Consider the following 22,698-nt stretch of genomic DNA (forward strand, 5'->3'; position numbering starts at 1 on the left):
TTACTGAGTCATTGTGCTGGGTGGTTTGGGAGCAGGACTGGGGATGGGGTTGGGGCTCTCAATGGCTCCAAGTCCCCAGGCAATCCTCCTGGCCCACTGGAGTTGGCGGATGACACAGAAAAATGTGTTGCATAAATAGTCCCAGGACAGAATCCAGCCCTTTCCCAACCTAAGGGGTGAGAGAGAGTTACAGCCAAGAAGGTGCAGGGGATAAACACGGACTTTGGACTCAGATCCCAGTGTTCCTGATCAAGTCACTTCTCTAATCCTTTGTTTTCTCCTCTGTGAAATGAGGGTAACGATGCTGACTTTGCGGCATGATTGTGAGGATTAAACCATCTGCTAGCCCGACTGTAATCCCGGAGCCCTTCCTGGAGGAGAGGAGCTTCCAAAGCCTCCCAGCCTCAGAGCAGGGGCGGCTGGACACACATCCACAGGCCTTCTGCGGCTGCGGGGAGGTGCGTGATTCTTCTGCACAAGAAATGTGTGTTAGGCCCTGATTCTGTGCCCGGCCTGGCCTCTCGGAGCTTCCGGGAGACCAGAGACCACAGCGAGGCCACTGTGGTCATCGGATGTGGGAGGGGAAGCCACTGGGCCTACCCTGGGGGAAAGGGTGAAGGAAGGCTTCTCCTTAAACCCCTGCTCTGCCACCTTCGGGCGCTGGGACTTAACCCCTCTGTGCCTCCTTTCTTCCTCTGTCAGTGGGGGATGACAGTACTCCCCTGACAGGATTGTTGACTTGAATATGCAGTAAATTTAAAGACTATACTAAATGCCCACAGAGCATTAGCTATAGTCCTTGTGCCTGGTGAAGGGCAGCTTGCCAGATAGACAATGGCGGAAGGGCTGCATTCCAGGGGGAGGGAACAGCTTAGGCAAAGGCCCAGAGGCCTGAGAGAGGTTTCCTTTGGCAACCTGGGGGAGGTAAAGGGTGGGGAGCATGGGGTTAGGTGAGGGGCCAGCCATGGGAGCACACCCAGGAGGGAGAGGGGCTGAGTCTGCCCCTACCCCTCGCCCAGCAGGAAGCCTGCCCTTGAATCACTGTTGGGAGGCGGTGGGGGCCCCACAGAGCTGAGGCCCTCTGGTGGGCATGGCGGTGGGGGTGGGGAGATATTAGTTTAATCTTCCTCTTAAAGCATAATTGCTTTTTGTCGGCGGGTGTTCCGGGAGCCGCCTCCCCGAGAGATTGCTTTGCAGGCTCCTGTGCTCTGGGAGACAGGCAGGGCTGGGCCAGCTCCGCGCCGCATTAATACGCTGCAAATGCGATTTCATGGCCTCAAACGAGATTAGGGCCAGAGGCTGTGCTCTCTGGTAGAGACGGTGGGCGGTGTGGGCGAGGGACTGGCGCTGAGCAGGCAACCTGAGAGGGAGAGAATCAGGGATCCCAGGCCCACTAGGCCTGAATAAGCAGTTTCCTGTAACCAGAGCTCCTCAGGCCCGCTGGCTCATCCTGGCTGCAGGGCAGGCCCCCCAGACTCCTCACGAGCACCTCAGTAAGGGCGAGGGCGAGGGCGAGGGCTGTGGTTGCAAACGCGCTGTGCAGCCAGGCGGCCTGGGCCTGAAGTCTGCTCCAGGCTCGGCCTCTGTGTTCTCATCTGTAAAATGGAGACTAGGGTAGTGCCTACGTCATGCGTAGTTGTGACAACGGAGTTAACGTACGTAAAATGTGTAGAGGAGGGCCTGCCACATAGCAAGTGCTTGTTAATTGTCAGCTTTTAATATGAGGTTCACACACTGACTGTTTGTGCCCTACTACGGGGACAGAGCCACGGAGAGCTTGGACTCTGGAGGAAGGAGGGTTATCTGGGGGGCAGGCACCATTATCCTAGGCTGAAGTGGGGGCTTCTGAGGAACCGCAGGGAGGAGGAAGGCATCTGATGTTAATGCCATCCCTCGCTCATCCAACGAGCACCCACCTGGCACCAGCTTCATGCCAGGCAACAGCCTGGGCCCTGAGGAGGGACCACCAGGCATAGTCCCTGTCCTCAGAGGAGACAGACTCTCTCCCAGGAAAGAAGAGTGCTTATATATGAGCCTGGGCACAGAGAGGCCTATGGGCTGTGGATCCATTGCCCCTGGGTGGGGATGGGGGGCAGCGGGGGCAGGTTTCAGGGAAGATTTGCTTCATTTGTGTCTGGAAGAAGCATCATGAATTATTCAGGCTGGCAGAGGGAGGACAGTCCAGGCAGATGGAACAGCACATATGAAGGTCAGGAAGCTGGAGAGATCAGAGCCCATTCAGGGGACTGCAGGTGTCCGATGTGGCTGGAGCACGGGTGTGAGGCAGGGATCCGCTGCCATGAGGCTGGAGAGGCCTGGGCGAGCAGACCGTGAGGCCTTCAGGGACCTTGTGGGACAATTTTAATCTCTCCTGAGAGCAGTGGGGCCCTCCTGAAGTGTTTACTGAGGCAGAGGAAGGACTTGGTCAGATTTGTGGGTTGGAGGAGTCGGGGTGAGGGGTGAGCCTACTGCCCCCCAAGCCTGAGTGGACCCCCTACCCCGTCTCTGCGGATCTGGCTTCTGTGCTCTCTGAAGGAAGGGAATGGCAGGTGGCCTTCATCGCTTACCCCTTTATTTAGTTCTTTGTTAACGAGTTATTGATTTTTTTCAAAAGAAAAATGCCCCAAGCCACGTTGCATCTTTAGCAAAGTGATTCATGACGTGAGGATGGGCCCTGGGTGGCCCCCGACGAGAACTCTGGTTACCAAACGCTGAGAGGCCTCCTTCAACAAGGTGGTCAATAAATGTGCCTGCTGAGCCAGGAAGGAGAACAGCACACCTGTGGCAAGCACCCCAAGTGCCCTGTTACGAAGCCGGGGCCACGGGGGCTCAGGTCAGCATGCCCTGGCGTGCACGCGGAGGGAGCTGGGTTCAGCGCCGCCTGCCGTGTGCTGGGCCCCTGCTCCCCACCAGGCCCCTGCAAGGTGGGATAGCCTTGCTGCTTTGCAGATGAGTGAGGAACTGCAGCCCCGATGAGTCCAGGGACTTGCCCAGATGCTCGCTGCGGGGCTGAGCCGAGCCAAGGGTAAGGCGAGGCAGGCTGTGGATTCACCACTGTCAGGACAGGAGGAGGCCCTCCTGAAGTCGGCCATCCTTCAGCCAACCAGAGAGCCCCTGCTGCGTATACCACTCCGGGCCAAGGGGACGTGATGGCGTTTGGAGAATAGAGACCCTCGAAGAGAATTGCCTCGGCTGACAACTGTCAAATGCCAGGGGAGGGGCAGGGACTTGGCCCGGTCCCCCGGCCCTGCCTCAGCCATAACACCTGTGAAGGGTGAACTCAGCACAGACACAGGCCGGTGTCACCATCCACAAAGAGGACCGTTGGGGGGATGAAGGGAGTCAGGAAGGCTTCCTGGAGGAAGTGTCTTGAGCCAGACAAACTGAACTGAGGTAGGAAAGCAGGAGCCATTTCTGGCGAGGGAGCTGCCTGGAGAGAAAGGCGTGGCTGTGGGAACGGGCCTGGAAGCCGGGCACGGACTGGGTCTGCAGAAGAGGGGAGACTGGGGCTGGAATACTGCAGGGTTGGGGGGGAAGGCTGGAGCACTGGCAGAGGTGCGTACACAGACGGTACACAGAGCTGATTTCACCACTGTACAGGGAGGGACGCCAAAGCTCAGAGAGGGTTAGTATTTTGAACCAAGATCACACAGCTATAAGCTGCCATTTGCTATAGAATCACGCTCAGTTTCCCATCATTCTTTGCCTTTGCGGGAAGCCCAATGCATCGGCCCAAACAAAATACAGAGAGTGATGAGGGGTGGGGAGGAGTCGCGAGGGGTGTCAAGGGGTGTGGGACAGGACTACAGGGAACGGAAGGCCAGGTTTGGGGGCTCTGGGAGATACACTTCTCTGGACTTGTTGCAGGGATATTTAGGCCCCAAGGGATACCTGAGACAGGGCATGAGGGAGTGTAGACAGCTGTGAACCACATGTCCACCCAGACCCTTCCTGCTGCCCAGCAAGCCCAATGCAGAGCGATTGGGGGGAGCAGGACCCCTCCTTCCCCAAGAGCCAACCTCAGATCCAGCCCAGCGGCTTGCCCTCCACAGCTGTGGGCTCCCTAAATGGCTGTGTTTAACCCCTGGCCCGGGCACTAGGCCGACTCCAAGTGCTCTCTCCTGGGGGGAGGCGGGGAGGGTTACCTATTAGCAGGAGATCACTAATTACCTGCCTCCCCTCACACTGGAACCTCTCTGAGTCATCAAAGCTTGGCCCTGGCCCCTGGGCATGTGGGGAACAGAGCTCCCCTTGCCAGGGAAGGGCGATGAGGCAAGAGAAGGAGCTGGGGAGGCAGGGAGAGAGGCGGGGGTCACAGTGTTGTTAAGTAGGAAAGCCACATGCAGTCCTGGGCTGATGGCTATCTCGCTGGCCACGAGGAAGCAGTTCTGGGGGGAAGGTTCATGTGGCACAGGGTGCGTGTCCCAGGGGTCCTTGGCCCAGGGAGCTGGGCAGCCCCCAATGGGGTGGTAGGAAGGCCCCTCTGGTGGCTGCTGAGTGCCCAGGGCTCACTAGCACTCTGGAGCCAGACCGCCTGGAAGCAGCGTCCAATTGCATTATCTTCTTCCCAGGCACCAAGGCCAAACAGGCTCGGGCTCCGGGGGCACAAAGCCCAGATGCCTGCTAGGGCAGCTGGGTGAGAACCCACAGCCCAGAGCCCAGGCATGGTAACCCTAGGGACCATGGTGAGGCAGGGAGGGGGCTAGGGTGCAGAATTTGAGGAGGTATGGTGGCAGGAGCTCTCTCACAGCCCCGAGAGCCACAGCGCCTCCTTAAACTTTGCTCTGGAAGTGCCCTGCTGGCCTCACCCAGCCGTGCTGCAGAACCCCGAACTGGGCCATGAATGGTTCAGGTAGGCCCTGGGGCAGCACTGGTACCCGCTCCCCAGTTGGCTGCTGCCCCCTTGGGAACTAACAGGAAGGAGGAGGCACCCTAGGGTGGCTGGGCAACCATCACTGAGATGCTCTCCAGGCATGCACCTGACTGCTGGTGACATTATTGGCCTAGGAGGCAGGGGCAGGCCTGGGAGGGAGAAAACCAGGAGTGGGACTCCCAGCTTTCATCCCCAGCCATCTGGATGACCTTGGCTGGTCTTTCCAGTTCCAATCATCGGCGAGGCCTCAGTTTTTCTGTCTCTAAATTGGGGAGAGCCACATCCTTCCTGTCTTTCTCTAGACTAAGGGCAGAGGGGAAGGAGCAGGCCTCCACAAAGCCATAAGCTCCTGCCTCTTGCTGCCGGGATGGGCCAGTGCTCGGTCCCCAGACCCAGAAAAATGGGAAAAACCTTCAATATGGGGTCTAAACAGCTGGCAAAAGAATGAGGCAGGCCACAGGAGTCTTCTGGACACCTCTCAACCCCACCCAGTACCCCAAATCTCACGTTTGCTAGCCCAGGATTCCTGACCATGCTTGCAGGACAAGTTTATACCTAGCCTCCCCTCGGAGCAGACCTCACCCCAGACCAAGGGCCAATCACTTCTCCTCCTGCCCTCTCGCTGCACAGAGAAGCACTTAGCACCATGTCTGGCACAGAGGAAGTGCTCAGTAAAAGAACTGATATCTTTGTAATAACTTCCTGTGCAGCTCAGAATTGGATTCGTCATAATATTGGGTCCATACCCCAGAACCATCGTTGGCCCTCTTTAGTTATTTGTAATTTATTTTTGACAGTATAATGAACACCCATTCACCGACCACCCAATCTAAGAGACGTTACAATGACATACCCACTTATTCCCCACTCTCTCTGCCCTCTTCCCCCCCGGCCTCCAAGAGGAAACCCTTTTCTCGAACTTTGTGTTCATTAATGTTAAACAAATGAGAGACTACAGGCCCCCAAAGAGGTAGGATGGCTGCAGATTTCTTCATAGAAATAGTTGTTATTAACCCAGTTGTAACTTCCTGTGAGTAGTGTCTAGGTCTCCACGGTGGGGCTGGGCATACAGAGCCACTGGTGAATCTTGGTTGGTGAGCTGTTTGGGGTACCAAGAGCAGGGAGGGTGAGGACTGAGTATGCCAGAGAGCAGGCAGGACCCAGCTCCAAACACAGGGAGAAGAGCTTCTGAGCCCCTGCCCCACGATACCTGGACTCTACCTATGTGACTTCTGCCCTCTCCTATGACGTCACACAGTGTTGCCCAGGTGACCCCGCTGGGCTTTTCCAGGTCTGGACAGAGAGAGGCACACCCCTGTCTTTACCTTCTTGGGGGTACCTAGAGCCAATCGTTTCAGCTGCTGACCCCTACACAGCTGATCATGGCCCCCAGCCCTGAGGACAACTCCACTGGAAGAATGTCTCGCTACTGAGAAAGCTCCAGGCTGCCCCACCTGCCCATCCCACCCCCATTTCCCCTGTCGAGGTCCCAGGGCCAGCACCCCAAAGACAACACTGACGCTCCATACTGTTGGCCAAGCCCCAAAGACTCCAAGGTGCTCAGGCCAGCTGTCTGGGCAGGCCCGATGCCTGACCACCCACCAATATCAGGTACTGGTCCCCACCGTTGTTAAACAAGGCCAAACACTCCTGCCCCCAAGAGGATGGGACGGAAAAAGAAAAAGGTGAGGCCTAGGGACATGGGTCATGCACCTGCATGAGCTCGTCTCTCCTTCAAAATCCCGTGTTTCATTTGCTTCTAAGTCATGACAAAAGCTCCCCTTCTCTGGGTCTCAGTTTTCACAGCTGCTGCATGGAGAGCAAGGTGGTCTCTGGGCCGCTTCCAGGTTCCAGGCAGGCTGTACCCTCGGGCCATGTGGGGGCTGAAATTTGGTGTGCTTGCAGGTGTTATCAGCCTCCACTACCCTTACCTGGTTGTTTCTGCCTGGCGTCCCCATGACCCAGAGAAAAATGTAGCTTGAACTGGGTATAGTACGTCCCCCAACCCATAGCCTGGAAAGGAGTTTTTGCCCTGTTGTCTCAGAGGCTCAGAGACCCATGAGATGGCTCGCCATCACCCTCCAAGATCTTCTAGGAGATTCCCAGGCTGCTGCCCTGGGACTGCAAAATGCTCCACTGTCCTAGGCCCTTCCAGCCCTGGCCCAGACCCTTGCCCCAGGCCACAGATACTCAACTCCTAGAAAGAAGGGATTCTTTTCAGTTGTGATCACGGCTATATCCCCACTCAGCACAGCGCCTGACACGTAGTAGGTGCTTAATAAATGGCCAGGACAGAGCGGCGACACCCTGCCAGATGGGGACTAAAATCTCAGTGCAGTGAAATGCAGACAGTTCAAAAAATAAAATAAATCTTTAAGAAAAAAGTGCGAACAGTTCAATATGAGGCCTCCCTGACCCTCTGCTAACTGGCGAGGCTGAGCCTATGCCCTCGACTGTGCCAGGTACCAGCAGAGATGGCAGAATGAGCTAAGACCAAAGGCACCAGGTACTTGCTAACTTGGGACCAGCGTCTTTGCAGTTAGATTCGAACCAAACAGCTAGGGTGCCCCCACTGAGGTTTCTACTTTATTACCCTTGACTTGGGTGTCTCTGGTTCCTGGTGTTCTCTACCCACAGCTGGCTCCTCCCCCTGACTCCACCCTCCCCTTTCAGCTGCTTTCTGGAATGCCACACACTCTGGACCAGCCCCCCCACCGCCACACCCGCTAGCTTGACCTAGAAGCCCTAAGCAGCCCGCTTGTCCCGAAGCTCATTCCTACCTGCCCATTTGAGCTGGATTTGGGGATCCACGGAGCATGCATGGGAGCCCTGAGAAGGAGCCAGATTTGTTTTATTTCATTCATAATTTTGTGGAACATTTTCAACGAGTAGAATCCCCTAGAAGGATGTTTATATCGTGTATACAGTAGTATATACTCATATTTCCTCTTCGGTGAATCTTCCATGTGCTTTATCGTGGTGATGCTTACAGATTTCAGTGCTCTCTTTGTGTTAAGGATATTCATTCTTTTATATATATTGTACATATTTTCTCCTGTTGGTCTTTGTATTGTGGTGAGTTGGGGCTTATTATAGAAGTTGGTATGGATATTTAATGCAATTAAAGCGATCAATCCTTTCCTTTAGGAGTTCTGACTTTTGTTTCATCTTTGGAAAAGTGTCTTCTCCTCCAACTACCACAGCTCCTACTGCTAGTCCCGCCAAGTACTGGCTACCCGGGCCAGGAGCCCAAGGGCATGGATGTCGTGGCCCGAAGAAAGCTCAACACATCCAGAGCAGGGCAGAGACCTCACGTAGTGGAGACACAGACCCCATCCCCCTTCTGGCTCTGCCTGCTAGCTAAGACCCGTGCTCAGATACAAGGGCTTTTGTCTCCCAGAGCCTGTTTCTCCGCCTAGGAAAGAGTCCCACCAAGGCCATCATAACTCCCAAGCACGTTTAGACACTCACACTAGAAGGAACATGAAGGACCATTTTTTAACTCAAAGCCTTTATGCTACAGCTGGGAAACTGAAGCCGGTTGGGGGGGGGGGGCATTGGTCCTGATGCAGGAGCATCTCTGAGGGAAGCCTGCAGATTCTCATCCAGACGTAGGAAGGCAGAAAGGGGAGGCAGACAGGATGGCCCACAGCCCCCGCTCCATGCCTCCCACTTGGGCCCAGGCCTCCCTGGCCCTGGGCCCAGCGGGCACATGCCTGCAGGCCTCACCAGGAGGCGCCAAGCTGGCAGCTGGCCTCAGGCCCAGAACTGAAGCACCAGCAGTTTTTGTCAACCCCCCTGGAAGCTTTATTTCCCAGAAGGCTGTCCCACAAGGGAAGGCACCGAGGGGGTAGGGGACAGAGAGGGGGCACAATTCATGGGCCTGGTCTGCAAAATCACTGGTCGGGCTCTGGGGCTACCAAGGAGTCAGGAATAGCTCTTGGGCAGCTGCCATGCTGCTGGGAACCCACTTCTGTGGCCCTAGGAAGCTGGGGACAGGCCCTGTACCCCCACAGCCACAAGGGGCATGGGGCCACCATCTTAGGCTGCTCCTGGGACTTGGGGCATTGAGGAGACATGAGTCACCTCTCCTGGTCTCACTGCAGAAACCTTAGGCCTGTTACGGGGAAGACTGAATTACAAACCATCCCAGATATCCCCAGACCAGGTGGGAAAATGAAGACCCCACAGGGAGTTAGGGCAGAGCTGGCCTGATACCTACATCTCTCAACACCCCAGGCCGCCGGTCTTGCTCCTACACCTTAAACCAGGAGTCTAACCTGCAGGAGAGTGGAGTGGGTTATGGGGGACCAGCAGTGAGCAGTTCTGACCTGTGAGGGGAGGGGTGGCTCTGTGTCTGCCTCCCCCTTCCCCAGTCCCCCTCCATCCTGTCTTGTAGGGGTTCCTTCTGAGTACTGACCTCCCTCCCCTCCTCCCACCCTGGCCTGGCAAGGGAACAGGGGAGAGGGGGGAGGGTAATTCTCAACACCTCACAGATGGTGGCAGGCCCCAGGGGGTCCTGGGGAGGGGGCGCTCCTCAGTCAGAGGGGGGCAGGTCTCTCTGTAGGGTTGGCACTTCTGGGGCTGGGAGGTGGGGTTCTCACCTCCTAATTAGTCATCTCGTTAGGCAAGGACCACAGCTTGTACCGAGAAGGCCTTTCTGATAACGTCAGACCTGTGGGAAGTGAGGGAGCAAGCCACGGGGATGGGTGTGCAGGGGAAGCGGGAACGGCCCAGGCAAAGGCTTCGAGGCGGGAGCCAGCTGGGGGCGTGCGAGAAACCACTGAGAGGCCAGCATGGCTCAAGCCAGTGGGCAAGGGGCCCAGGGATGAGGCGAGTCCGTTTTCTGGGCCAGAGCGTGTAGGTCCTTACAGGCCATCGTGAGGCTCTGAATGAAAGAGGGGGCTACAGTTTGGAGCAGAGGAGAGACCTGATCTGACTGAAATCTGTAAAGGATCGCTCGGGCTGCTCTCTGAGGTGGACAGGGGAGGGGAGGCCAGAAAAGGATCGAGAAAGCCATCAGGAGTGCAGAAACCCCGTGTGGTGCCCCTGCGTGCTTAAGGTAGAAATGGCGAGAAGGGGTCAGATTCTAGACGCGGTTCGAGGGGAGGGCTGGCAGGACATGCTGCCGGATTGGAGGGGCACGGGGCTCATATAATGTTCAGCCCCACCACCGTCACGAGAACTGAGAGAGTAACAGCTGGCCAAGTCCTCAGGTCCTTCCCTCCCCCTCTGCCCGGAGGCTTCCAGGGGCCAGGAGCCACCTTGCCCAGAACCCCCAAGCCCGGGGCAGGTTCCGGACCGGTTGCTCCAAGCCCACAGCACCCCGTTGGGGAAACTGACTCTCGGAGCATGACCGACTTCAGGTCCCATGGTGGTGAGGGGCCGTGCTGGTTTAAACCCAGCTCTCCTGACACTCAGTGCTCAGCAGGCCTGAGTCAGGGGATCCGGCCCCAAAGCCGACCCCCGGAACCAGTCCTTACTCTTCTGCTGGACTCTGTCTCCCCTCTACGTTGTTCTCAGTCTCCATGGACACTTCCCACTTTGAGGACTCTCCACCAGGGCCGGCCCTGGAATGCAGGTTCTGACAGGCTGAACTTTCTATAAAAGGGCAACCCTCAGTCACCTTTCGGGGCCCCATCTCCAAGCTGAGGAGGTCCGTTGCCTCTCTCACCGGGCCAGGAGGGCCCCTCTGTGGCCTCTCACGTCAGCTAGTGCTATTAATTAGCAGGAGGGACAGGGATGGGGGAGCCTCCTGCTTGGTGAGGCCTAGCAAGGGTAAATCTAGGTCATCCGTGCCAAGTCCAGGCACTGGGAGAGAGAGTCAGCCCGCCAGTGCAGAGGAAGGCCAGCCCGAGCCACGGCAGCCGCATGTCCGCATGTCCACACCCCTCCCCAACCCACAGTGTTTACCCACAAACTGTTGCTTCTGCCACCCTCCCTGACTCCTCCTGTCTCCAGAATCAAAATGAGCCTGCCCCGAGCTATGGGGAGCTCCCTCCCCACCCCTCAGCCCTGCTCCAGCTTCCAGCCTGTCCTTCCAGCCATGCATGTCTTCCCAACCCTTGAAGGCCTCCTCTTCCCAGCTGCCTTCCCTGATGCCATGCACCCCGCCCCGCTCCTCTCGGCAGCTCTCAATACCATGGTCCTTTGGGCCCTGAAGCCCCAAGCTGTTGAGCTGTTGAGCTCCTGCTTGTGTGCCTGCTTGGGGCCACCAGCCTCGAGGCCCCGTGAGTAGGCAGGGGCTTCTCCACCCTCCTGGACTGCAGGTTCCCTGGGTGGAAGATAGAGGGGCCTCTGTGACCCCATGGATGTGAATAGACTTTATAAAGGGCTGTGCACGGGAAGGACCTAAGGTGACAGGTGGACTGGGCTGCAGTTACAGAGACCGAAGAAGGCCAGCTGCTAGGACCTCAAAAGCAGGCAGGACTTAGGAATTAGGGCTGTGCACCTGCAAAAGCCAGGGCTCAGCGGTGAGGTTGGACTTGAGAGGTGAGGGCCTGTCTCCCTCTGCAAGAAGTGACGCAGGGCTGGGGCGGACATGGGGTGTGGGACAGAGGCAGGGAGCAAGTGGGGCCAAAGGCAAGTGCCCTATAGTTCCAAACCGGGTGGGGGATGATAGACAGAAGGGCACTTGGAGGGGAGCAGGGAGGGGCTGGAGTTCATAGGGAGGCAGTAAGGACAGGGAACCCCCCCCCCCCGCAAAGGAGGCCACTCAGCCCTGGCTCTTTCCACAGGTCGCCGAGAGCCCAGAGGAGCCCCTGAACACCCTCCAGAGTGTGGAATCTGTCCCCAGCCACCTGTCGCCCTCTAATAAGGAGACCATCATGGTCACTGTCCACGGGGCCACCAACCTGCCCACCTGCAAGGACGGCTCCGAGCCGTGGCCCTATGTGGTGGTGTAAGTAGTGCTGGGAGTAGGGCCGGGGCTCCGTCGGGCTGTGAGCAGAAACCAGCGTGTGGATGTTTGCAATGTGAGCAGCCAAAGGTTGGGGGCGGGACTGTGATACCCGGAGGGGAAAGCCAAGTGTGAATCACACAGGGGCTGTAGGCTCCGTACATGTGAGGCCTGACATCTTCCCTGCTGTGTGGGAAGCTGCTCCCCAGGGCTGGGGAAGGAAGGAAGAGCCCCTCCTTGATCCCACAGCCAGAGGGGCAGGGTTTGGCCGCAGTTTGACCTTAGGGAGGCAGGGCCTCTTGTTATAGAGGCCTGGCCTGGGCTCTGAGCGGGGTGGTGGTCAGAGGAAAAAGACCTGAGCCTGCCTCTCCTGGCCTCTGGGTGCCCGATCCCACCATGTCCAGTTCTGCGGTAGGTCCTCACGGTCGTTCTCATCCTCGGGCCCTGCCATTTCTATCATGGGGGTTCCCTAATTCTGGTCCTTTAATGCCCCGCCTGCCCGCCGCCAGCCAGCGGCCGTCAGGGCAACACTTCTCACAGCCCCGTGCCTGAGTGAGGCCTGCCTGCATGTCTCACGCCTGCTGCCCACCTTAGGGGCCTCACTCCTCCCAGAAGGGCATCAAGGGGCGACATGGTGTCCAGCCAGCCAGCCTCTGGTATGGGTGTTGGACATGTGTTCCATCTTGAGGACAAGGGAGTGTGCGGTAAGGGCTCCCACAAGCTCGTCCTCCCTGAGCCCCTCTGTAAACAGTGGGAGCCACCAGGGTCACCCCACAAGCTACTCTACACCTCCCCTCCTCTACCAATTCCAACAGTCATTCAGGGCGTGCCTCAGGCTTTGGCCCACATTTCCTCTTGGGGGAGTGCCTGCCCCAGCCCCCTCCCAACATCTGCTGAAATGCCACCTTCAAAGCCTTACTCATGACACCTCCTCCAGGCAGCCACCAGAGTTGAGCTCTCCCTTCTCTGGATCCCCACAGCAGGGACAACTCTGAGGGCTGACGCACGTTACATAAATACAGTCATGTGCTGCTCTTCTGTCCCCCAGACGGGGTGGGGTTCCAGAGCACAGATCCCCGCTCCTCCATTTCCCCCACAAGGCGCCCAGCATAGGCCAGAGCACAGACTTAGGGGTGTCACTGAGGCTTAAGGAGTGCCTTAAGGAGTGTGGCTGAGCCACTGAGACAGCCAGCCACTGCACCCCACACAGTTGAAAGGAGGGTAGACGGTGTGCCGGAGACCAACAGGTCGAACACTTGCTTGTCTCAAAAGCCCATTTCCACCCACCCAGCTCCTCGGCCCTCCCCTCCCCCAACTCCATTTCCGCGGTGAGGAGGGACAGGTGGCAGATAGTGGGCTTGGCAGGGAGCTCGCCATCTCCCCTCAGCTATTTCCATAAACCAATTATCGCCGATCATCTCGGGAGATTGAGGCCTTGCCTATCACCAAGCCAGCCTGGGCGGCGGGGCGGCGGGGCGGGGAGCGGGGCGCCGCGTTGCTCCACGGCAGGCACCGCGACCCGCGCCGGCACCCGGTTGCCATGGGAACGCGCAGCGGGAGCCAAGCCTTACCGAGCCTGGGTGAGGGGTGTGGGGGCGGCCGGGAGAGCGCATGGCTGCACCCATCTCCACCCCGGGGAAGGGGCAGGTTGCAGAGCCCGGCCCAGCCCGCAGCCAGAGTTCCAGGGCTCCAGGCGGCTGAGCTGCCCCCAGCCCTGCGGTGCTAATGAGATGCAAATGACAGCAGAAGGGAGGGCTTCTGAGAACGCGGGCCCAGCTGTCAGGAACCTGAAAGGGGCTTTCACAGCGAGCCCCCCGGCCCCAGGCAGGAACCCCAGAGGGAGGACCCAGACCCTCAGAAGCCCGGGAAAGAATCTGATGTCCCCTGGATGTCTGATGCCACATGTCCCGTAGCAAAGCAGACCACAGGCAGGATAAGCCAGTCCCACCCACGCTCCTTTTTCTCAGGATGCATATTGCAATGCTTAAAGTATATCTACTATATGGTAATATTATTAATCTTTCATCTTCTTTCAAAACACTTTTTCCCTGTCTTTCTCTTGCCTCAGCTTGGTGTCCTGGCTGAACTGCCTGCTCTCTGTCCACCCCCGTTGTCTCACCTGCGGGGATTCCTGTCCCAGCCTCGTTCCCCTCTCCCTGGGCCTGCTGTGTCCCCAGCAGGCACACCTACTGGGGCAGTGGTGGGGTAGGAGTTAAAGCCTAGGCCTGAGAGTGCCCCCGAGCCATGTACTCATTCAGCCCACTCGAGCTGAAGCGAGGTCAGGTCTAACGATGGGCTCTCCCTAGCTGGGGGCTGGGTCACTTCTCTCCTGTGCAGGCTGCAGCCCCAAGCCTGGCTAGTAATGGGCTTCACCTCCAGTTGCCACCGTCTCAGACCAAGAAGTCCGTGGGGCTCATCTTCTGATTCTGCCCCTTTCCATCAGGGCCATGGCCCCGCTTCCAGTCTGACCCCACTACTCCACTCAAATCGCTTTCTCCAAGGTGATGGCCGTGCCTCACCCTATGTCCCCTGGGTGTCTCATCTTTAGTGATGCTGGCCTGTCCCCGGTTTCAACCCTAGGTCACTTCTCTTCCTCTGTACGCTCTGCGTGATCTCATCCTCCTCCTAGTGTGGGTGGTCACATTCTTTCACCCCCCAACCCTCCCTCCACTTCATCCCCCTCTTGTCTGTCTCTCCTATCTCTGAAATCTGGCTGCTTCTCTCTGCCAGCTCCCTGACCTTAGGCTACCGCACTGTTTTCTTCTTAGCACATCTGATCTTGCCCATCTTTAAACCCCAGGGGTTCTCATTGCTTCCAGGGTAAAGAGGATTCCAGGCCCAGCGTGGTTGTGTCCTTGCCTGCCCCTCCCTTTTTTGGCTCCAACCATACCAGGTGTGTCTCTGTTCTCTGAGCAGACCCTGTTCCCTCCCACCCTAGGCCTTTCACGCTCCTTCCCCCAGAACATTCTCCCTCCCCCTCCCCTTTTCGGATCCCAGCTCGGTCACCTCCTCAAGGAAGCCCTCCCTGACCTCCCGGACCAGGCCAAAGTTTCCCGCCTTCCATGCTTCCCTGGGACTGCTCGCTTCTGCAGGTCACAGATGCAGTTCCACGTGTTTGATGTGCTTTCGTGGGCTCACTGGCATATTCTTCCTCCGTGCCCACCCCCGTGGTGCCCCTCAAGTTCCACGAGCGACCACCAGGTCTGTTTTGCTCCCCAGCCTACCCTCGCTATTTAACAAAGTACCTGGACCATAGAAAGCTGTCAGTAAATCATTGTTGAATGAATCCGGCCCCATTTCTAGCTTGCTCTGTGACTTTGGGAAAGTTACTTCTCGCCTCAGAGCCCCGGTGCCTCACCTGGGAACCTGCCTGGGAGGGCCATGGAGGTGGCGGAGCCCGTGGGAGATGCTGATGGGTCTAAAGCATGACGCGAAGTGAGGGGTGTCCTTAGCGCCCATAGTGGGCCGTGAGGTCGAGCAGAAGAAAGCCATGGGGTGGTGGAGAGAAGCCAGAATGGGGTCAGGAAAACCCAGAATTGGCCCACAGCCCCTGATTCCCGGTGTGACCTCAGGCCAGTCACTGCGCCTCTCTGAGTCTCCGTCTTCCCGTGGCCAGCATGTCGGTTCTGGTCTCCATGCTGTTCCCGGCTTGCCAGGCTGGTTCGTGCTCTGGCCTGGGAATCAGTCTCAGTTCTTTAGAGACAACAAGAGCCCCAGCTGTACATGCAAGACAGATTCCACGGCCAGGTCTGCTGGGCCGGTGCCCAGGTCCTGGGTGTCCCCTGACCGATCTGGGCCTGAGCAGGGCCCAGCACCTGCCTCCCAGCCTGGCACGGAGAGGCCTGCCAGTCAGAGCACAGCAGGGACCAGGAAGGCAGTGGCCCTGACAGGCGGGGGGTGCCCCAGCAGGCCGGGTGTGGGGACGGGGCCAGCCAGGAGACATCCTGTGGGGTTCTGACCCCTGGCCAAAGGATTGGTGGCTGGGCTGCCAGTTGGCAGCTGCTTCTCTGACTGCCTGCTGCTCAGAGCTAAGGAACAGGGCCGGAGCCAGGACCCAGAGAGGAAGCGCTGCTTCCTCTGTGTGCCTGGGGGGAGGCTTGGCCCACCATAGTGGGTGGGGCTGAGCACAGATCAGGGCCAGTCAGTCACACTCAGAAGATCTTTGGTTTTCTGACATCAGCCTTAGAGTCCTGACCCTGGCCCCTGACTGAGACTGACCTTGGTCACACACTGAGCCCTGACTCTGCTCATAGGCTGAACCCTAATCATACCATACACTGAGCCCCTATCCTGGCCCCACACTGAGCTCTGACCCTGATGACTGATTGAATGAAGAAAGAAAGTATTGAAAGTAGGACAATCGCGTTAAGTTCCTGGTAAGAGAAGGTTAAAGAAGGGTACATTTACTAAGGGCCTACCATGTTCCTGGCAAATACTCTAGGAGTGCATGCGTGCGTGTGCATGTGGGGGGGGGCGTGTATGTGTTTCATCACCACTTAGTCCCTTGAGCTAGGTAAAATATGGTCTCCATTTTACAGATGAGGTTACTAAGGGCTCGGTGAGTTTCTGTGACTTGTCCAACATCACAGAACTAGACAGTACCCAAGCCAGGACCAGGATTCCAAAATCTAAAAGCTTTTTCAACCTCACTCCCTGGCTTGATCTTCGTGCAGTGGTCGCCCCTCTTAGAAGGGGACTGTTGGCATCGGGGTCCTAATCCAGACTTCCAGAGAAGAGCCAGTGACCAGTCTGAAGACCTCTCCTGGGATCTGGATTGCCCACGTCTTCCCCCATCTGGCTGTGGCCCTTGACCAAAGGCCCCAGAGGGCAGGGATTTGGGCCGAGCGGGCAGCGGCCTGGCATAACTCACAGATGACCTGGGAGCTTGTCTCAGCAGCCAGAGTGTTGGGCTCAGCAAACATAACAATAATACATAGTGACAGTGATCACGGGGCCGTCCCAGGAATAAGGCAGCCCTCATTTGCTGACAGTGGCCCATGCTGAGCTCTCACAGAGCTCGGTTCTCCTTACACTCTGGCTTTAATACAGCCGCCCTGGCAGGCTGGTTGCATAAGCCCCATGTGATGGCCAAAGAGGCCAAGACCCAGGGGCATGAAGGGACTTGTCTGAGGTCACATGGCTGGCCAATGAGAGTGGAGCAGATGAAGGGAAGTGTTTCCATTTGGTCACTAGCATCTGGCTCTGGTAGAGGCCAAGGTTCCTTCCCTAACAGCAGGATGCTTGTGGAAAAAAGACACAGCGGGGGGTGGGGTGGGGGAGGAAGGCCCAGGGGAGGCCTGAGAATCTCGGGTCTTATCTCCCCTGCTGGCCCCCAGCCTATGGCATGGCCTGGCCCATCCACACCTGTTCCAAATGATGTCAGTCCCTTGAGGCTCAGAGCCTCAGAATTTTTGCTCAGTGAGAACGTCCCTGTATCCCAGGGCTGTAAACACAGCTGGTGTCAGTGGTTAAAAGGGGGGCTGCCCGAGAGGCCCCCAGCCAGACTGCAGCCCCAAGGATCTTTCCAGATGTTCCCCTGTCACCACCGTGCAGGGCCCCTGAGGTCTTCTCATGCCTGAAACATTTATTCAGACCCCAAAAGCCTGAGCTCTTCCCCAGAGACCCCAGAATCCTGGAGAGCAGCCCAAGGGGCAGTGCTTACCAAGAGAAGCAAGTTTTAACGGGAAGATTTCAGGCAATGAGGCAGGCCAGCGCGGACCCTCCCGGTGTCCTCACTGCGTTATGCACAGGCTGTCTCGTCGGCTTATTTCTGAGCATGGACACAACTGCTGACGGGGCCCCTCCTCCTGCCCCAGACATCACAAGTGGCCGGGAGGCTGGGTCCTCCCTCTGGGCTTGATCTGGCTTCTGTCCCCCTTGCCTCCCACGCAGGCTTCCAGGTCAAGCGCTGCATGGTCTGGCATCCATCCAAGAGAATGGTGGGCCACTGGGCAGGGAGCTGGGGCTTCGGGTTCCAGTTCGGCTCCCCCAGCCCTTGCGCTGTTCCTCTTTCTGTCACCTCCCGTCCCCGACACACACTGAGGCAGTGGCATCCGGGGGTGACAAAGTTGGTGCCTGAATTCAGGCCTGAGGAGCCGACTCCATGGATGCTGAAAGCAGCCGTATGTGTGAGACAAATGGGAGCACAGGGCTCCCTTAGAGAGGCGGCCCCCCGTCGGCCCCTCCGGTGCCTGCCGTGGAGGAACATAGGCTTGGGTTGTCAGCTCTCTCTGTGTTTCCCAAGAAGCCAGAAATCCAGATCATTGTGTGAAATCGGCCGGTTTTTATATGCAGACCAAACACGTCTGCTCCGTTGAATCTCTGGGCCTTGCTTCGTGTCTGCCCCTCCTGAACCCTCAGCGCACTAAGACAGCCTCTGCAGCCAGCTTCTTCAGAGTCCTGGAGAGCTGCTCCTGCAGCCCTACCGAGAAGCTGCCCCAGTTTAGAACAGGGTCCCAGCAGTCTGGGCCAGGGGGCTGGCCTCGCAGAGCAGGAGAGGAGGGGCGGCCTCCGTCTGCGCGTGAGTCTCCAAGGGTCTGCCACCCCTTCCTTTGTTCAACAAACATTTTCTGGGTCCCACTGTGCCCAGGTCAGAACTGGAAACAGCTCCAGCAGTGACAAGTCCCGGCCTGTGAGAGCTCACTGTCACAGTACAGTGTGTGTGTGCCGGGGACGGGGCCGGGGGTACTAAACAGATAAGCCTCACTCGTCCTTTGCCCACAATCTCCCAGGGCAGAAGGCAGCTGAGCAGGCTTCAGACTCCAGCACTTGGGTATCAGGACCCCTTGGGGAAGGCTGGTCTCTTAGGAAGGGGGCAGGAGACAGGGCTCTGTGTCTGAGATTCCAGACCCAGACCTTGCACTGAACTTCATGCAAGTTAGGCCAGAAACAAGAATCAGAATGATTCAGGCCATTCTCCTGAGACGGGAAAGTTCACCTATATGTCTACCCACATTCCTCTGGTTCGAAGACTGCATCCACGAGAAAGGTGACACTCGGAAGAGGGGGTGTTCCGAGTGACCCATCATGAAGAATCTCAAGTCGTGGAGAGAGAGGCCTCCTAGTTAGGGCTGTTTCACCCAGGCCTCCACCCCACCAAGGGACTATCTGTCATTCCACCCAGGGTGGAATGGGCCAGGGTAGGGCCTAACAGCTGGACCCTCTCCCCTTTGCCTAAGAAGATGGTTCTCAGGGCCCCTCACCAAGCTAAGCTACAGGGTGGACCACAGCGGGACACTCCAAAGACTGGCAGATAGCACTTGGCCATGCACTGTCTCCTGCCTCCACGGAGAAAAAAGGTTTCTCTGGAAAACAAGGAAATCCTCTCTGGAGAAGATAGAGAGTATGACTGGGGCTTGAGTCTGGCTTCGCACCCATCACAAAATTCTGTGGGCTGAGGTCTTCTCCTGGGTCATATGGAAGGAATACGCCCGCCCTGTTGTCTCCCTGAGCGTGGATGGGGGACATGGTTGACCATGAGGGGCTCCCCTGAGAACAGGAGGATTATTCCAGATGAAGTATTGGTAGGGAGGTGGGGAGCGGCATTCTTGCTTTGTAGGAAAAGTTTTCCCTCTGCCGGAGGGCTCATCTCAGAGTTCCTTGGAATGCCTCATTTCTGACTTCAGAGCGGTCCCCACTCCCCGCGGCAGGTGCAGAGGGGAGCGGCCACGCCCACGTGGGTGGGGAGTTGGCTGGCTTCCAGAGCTCCAGAGCCGGTTACTCCTTCCATCGGGCCCACCTGTAGTGGTGTAGCACCATCAGCAATTAGTGATGGTTCATTAGAGTCCAATTAATAAATGAAACCCAGGATGAGAGCCATTGCTTTGCTAAGAATAACAGTCCCTCTCATGCCTGAAGTGGCAGCCTCCCAAGAGCTCAGAACCCACAAGAACCAGCTGCACTGGCGGCTGGGGGAGGGGCATACACGGAGTGAGGGGCACTGATGCTGGTGGGCTGTGGTCCGGTAAAGTGGGAGGACGAGAGAGGGGAGCTTCAGACCCAACATCCCTGCCTGGGCTCCTAGCTCCTCTGTTGTGGAGCCCTGGCTGCATCTTCCAGCCCAGCAATCCCCGGGGAACTTGGCCAAGGCCAGAGGTATGAGGGCAGGGCTTTGCCCTCCTTCCTGTCTGGCCTCAGAGAACAATGCACATGGTTGTGGAGAGAAGAGGGCTGGAGAAGGAACGAGGTCAGGGAGGACCACAAGCCTCACTCTTCTGACCACCCCAACCCACGCTCCCGGCACACTGACCCTGGATGGGCCAGCCATGCCCTCACCACTCCTGCCCGTGAGACTCTTCATGCCCCTGTAAGGCTCCGTCCTCCAAGTGGGAAGGTCCTCCTCTCCATCTATTCAAGCCTTGCATCCTCCAGGAAACTTTGCTTCCCCAGTCCGGCCCAGGCAGGGCCAAAACCCCAAGAATCCAGCCTTTGACCGCCCCATTCAGGTGACCATCTCTGCGGGGGCCAATTCTCCCTTCCTACCCCTGCTGCATAAGGCTGGGCTCCTGGGCAGGGGACAGGTCATTGGGTTTTTCTGTGCCTTCCAGGGATGGAAGTAGGCCTGTGCCTGGGAGTCTGGCTGCCTTTCCGACTTCGGGAGGATGGGGAGGCTGGCCTTCCTGGCTCAGCCAGGAAGGTGCAGGTAGAGGGGAATCACCCTGCCTTCTCAGGACAGAATGGGCCCAATCATGACACACCTGGCAACTGGCCTGGAGGGATCTCAATCTGAACCTGTTTCCTCACCTGTCTCTCAACTTCCCCGGTGAGCAAGCAACAGGACTGTGCAGAACTGGGTCAAAAGATTGCAAAACCTCTTGTTCTACCATCCATCCCCCTAAAGGTTCTGCCCTTTGTCTATCCTTATTCTGCCTGACCATCTCCTTCCTCAGCGCTTCCAGGAACATCCCTCTGGTCTTTCAGGATTCAGGGTCCTGCTGAGCCAGGACCCCAGCAGCCTGAACGGACCCAAATTGGGATCCCCCCTCCCCTTGATCTCCTGGGGGCTGTCCTGGGATTGACAGTCAGGACAAGCCAGTGGTCTGCATCCCGGGTTTCCAAAGCCCTGCCCTGGGGGAGGCCAGACCTTGACAGTTGTTCGTGCTCTGATACCTTGAGGAGGGGGGCAGACCAAGCCGACAGCCAGAGCAAGTGCAGGGGGGCAGCTTAGAGACCTGGGAGGTGGCAGGGGGAGGGGGAATGGGGATGGGGGATAGTGTGGCACACAAACCTCCCCGGAGAAGCCTGTGTCCGAGCACACACAAACACACATGCTTGTGCTGGGGGAGGGGAAGCAGAGGAGAGGCTGGTCAGGGAGGCTCCCTGGAGGCAGGGACAATGGCACACCAGGTCCTACCCCTAGAGGTGTGTGCTCTAGAGAGCATTTCAGAGGCTGGGTGGCCGGTGGGGGAGAAGCTCAGGACCTTAACTCACCCTCTCCATCAGGGCCCCTTGCTTCCCCACTGCTCACCTCCCTGACAGCTGCAGCCCCTGGGGACCAGACCATGCATCTCCTTTAGTTACAGCTTCAGAGAAAGAAGCAAAATCCATCTTCTTCCTTCCCACTCACAGATGTGCTTGGGCCTCACCCCCAGCCCCTGCTTGGGTGGGAACCCTGGAGCCTCCTGGCTGGTTTGCCAAACATCCATCTATCCTTCCAGTGCGCTGAGGAGGGGAGGAGCTGGCAGAGACAGGTTTCCTTTTCCTGGCAGCTTGGGACCCAGGATTGCTAAACTGTGCCTCTGAACCCAACCCCGGCTCCATTCTGGTGTGACTGCCCCCCCCCCCTGCCGCAGCCATGGCTGGATTAAGTCTGAGCCCCAGGACAGCAGGCAGCACCCGGCAGCTCCCCTGGGGCCTGTGTGCTAGAGCCAGGCCAGGGCTTTAGGGACGGGAGGGAGGATCCCCCTCTTGCAGCTGGGCCATGTGGGGGCAGGTCCTGAAGAGACCCCCTGGGCTCTAAAACTGCACTGGGAGACCTGAGCCCCATCAGGGGCTGGGGGGTCCTAGAACACAGCCTCCCATGCACCCAGCTGGGGGTGCAGAGTGGGGACTCGGAGCAAGGAGTGAGCTGGCCCCCTTCACCCCTCTAGATCTCCAGTTTCTAGAATAGCATCAAGGCCTGAAGGAGTCAGCTGTGCCAGGAAAAGCCATTACCCTGACAGCCTCCCTCCACCTGCTAAAAGCCTCCCTCTTTCCCGGGGGCTTTCACCCCTCCTGTGTTATTTCCCCTCCACTCACCTAGCCCTGACAGACCTCTTTGGTGTGTGTGGAGGGAAGGGAGGAAAGGGATGCTTGCTTAACCCCTTCCATGCCTAAGCAGAGTCATCACCAGCAGCCTCCCCTGGCCTTGTCCCTCGCCCCGTCCCCATCTCTTTCCACCTGGAATCCCTCTTACCAGGAGCTTGTGAGAGAAAGGGAGGGGATGAGGGGCTGAAGTCCTCTCGGGAGGGTGGAAGACAGGCTGGCAAGTACAGTCCTGGGTTCCAACCTGAGGTCTGTCACTGTAGAGCTTGTGATTCAGGTCCCCTCTTCACCCCGGTGTCTGTCCTCTCCGGGTGCTGGCAAGCTCCAGGGACACACAACACCACATGCCCGTGCAGGAGCAGGCTGGGTGTTTGCGGTGTAGAGGACTGACTTTGTCCTGACACGGAGTGCAAGGCCCAGGGTGGCAGGAGAGGGGCTCCCATTGCACCCCTAAGTTAGCAGGGGTCACCATGTCGGAAGGAAGCGAGCTCCAATACCTCCCAACCTCAATGCCTTCTTCTCTCCAGCCTGGCAGCCTCCCACACACGCCTGAGCCAGAGGGGCCCCCTTTGCAGGTGTGGAGAGGCGATGTGTCTGGGAGGCGGGCCCCTCCACATCTCAGCCCTCCCTCCGTGCTCCCTGGCCCCTGCCAGGCTGCCCTGGGTCAGCGACCTTGGAGAAACAC

The 22,698-nt window shown here is 57.9% G+C and overlaps 1 protein-coding gene across 1 annotated transcript in view; it reads left to right on the forward strand.

Moving 5' to 3' along the window:
• Positions 1-22,698, forward strand: part of CCDC33 (coiled-coil domain containing 33) — a 109,415-nt gene that overhangs the window by 9,647 nt on the left and 77,070 nt on the right. Inside the window, exon 3 of the mRNA XM_044391948.3 lies at positions 11,627-11,774. Within this exon, the coding sequence (XP_044247883.2) occupies positions 11,627-11,774 (148 nt within the window). The remainder of the gene's footprint in view (positions 1-11,626; positions 11,775-22,698) is intronic.

The sequence above is a fragment of the Ursus arctos genome, unplaced genomic scaffold (genome assembly GCF_023065955.2).
Source record: "Ursus arctos isolate Adak ecotype North America unplaced genomic scaffold, UrsArc2.0 scaffold_28, whole genome shotgun sequence".
In the NCBI taxonomy this organism is placed as follows: Eukaryota; Metazoa; Chordata; class Mammalia; order Carnivora; family Ursidae; genus Ursus; species Ursus arctos.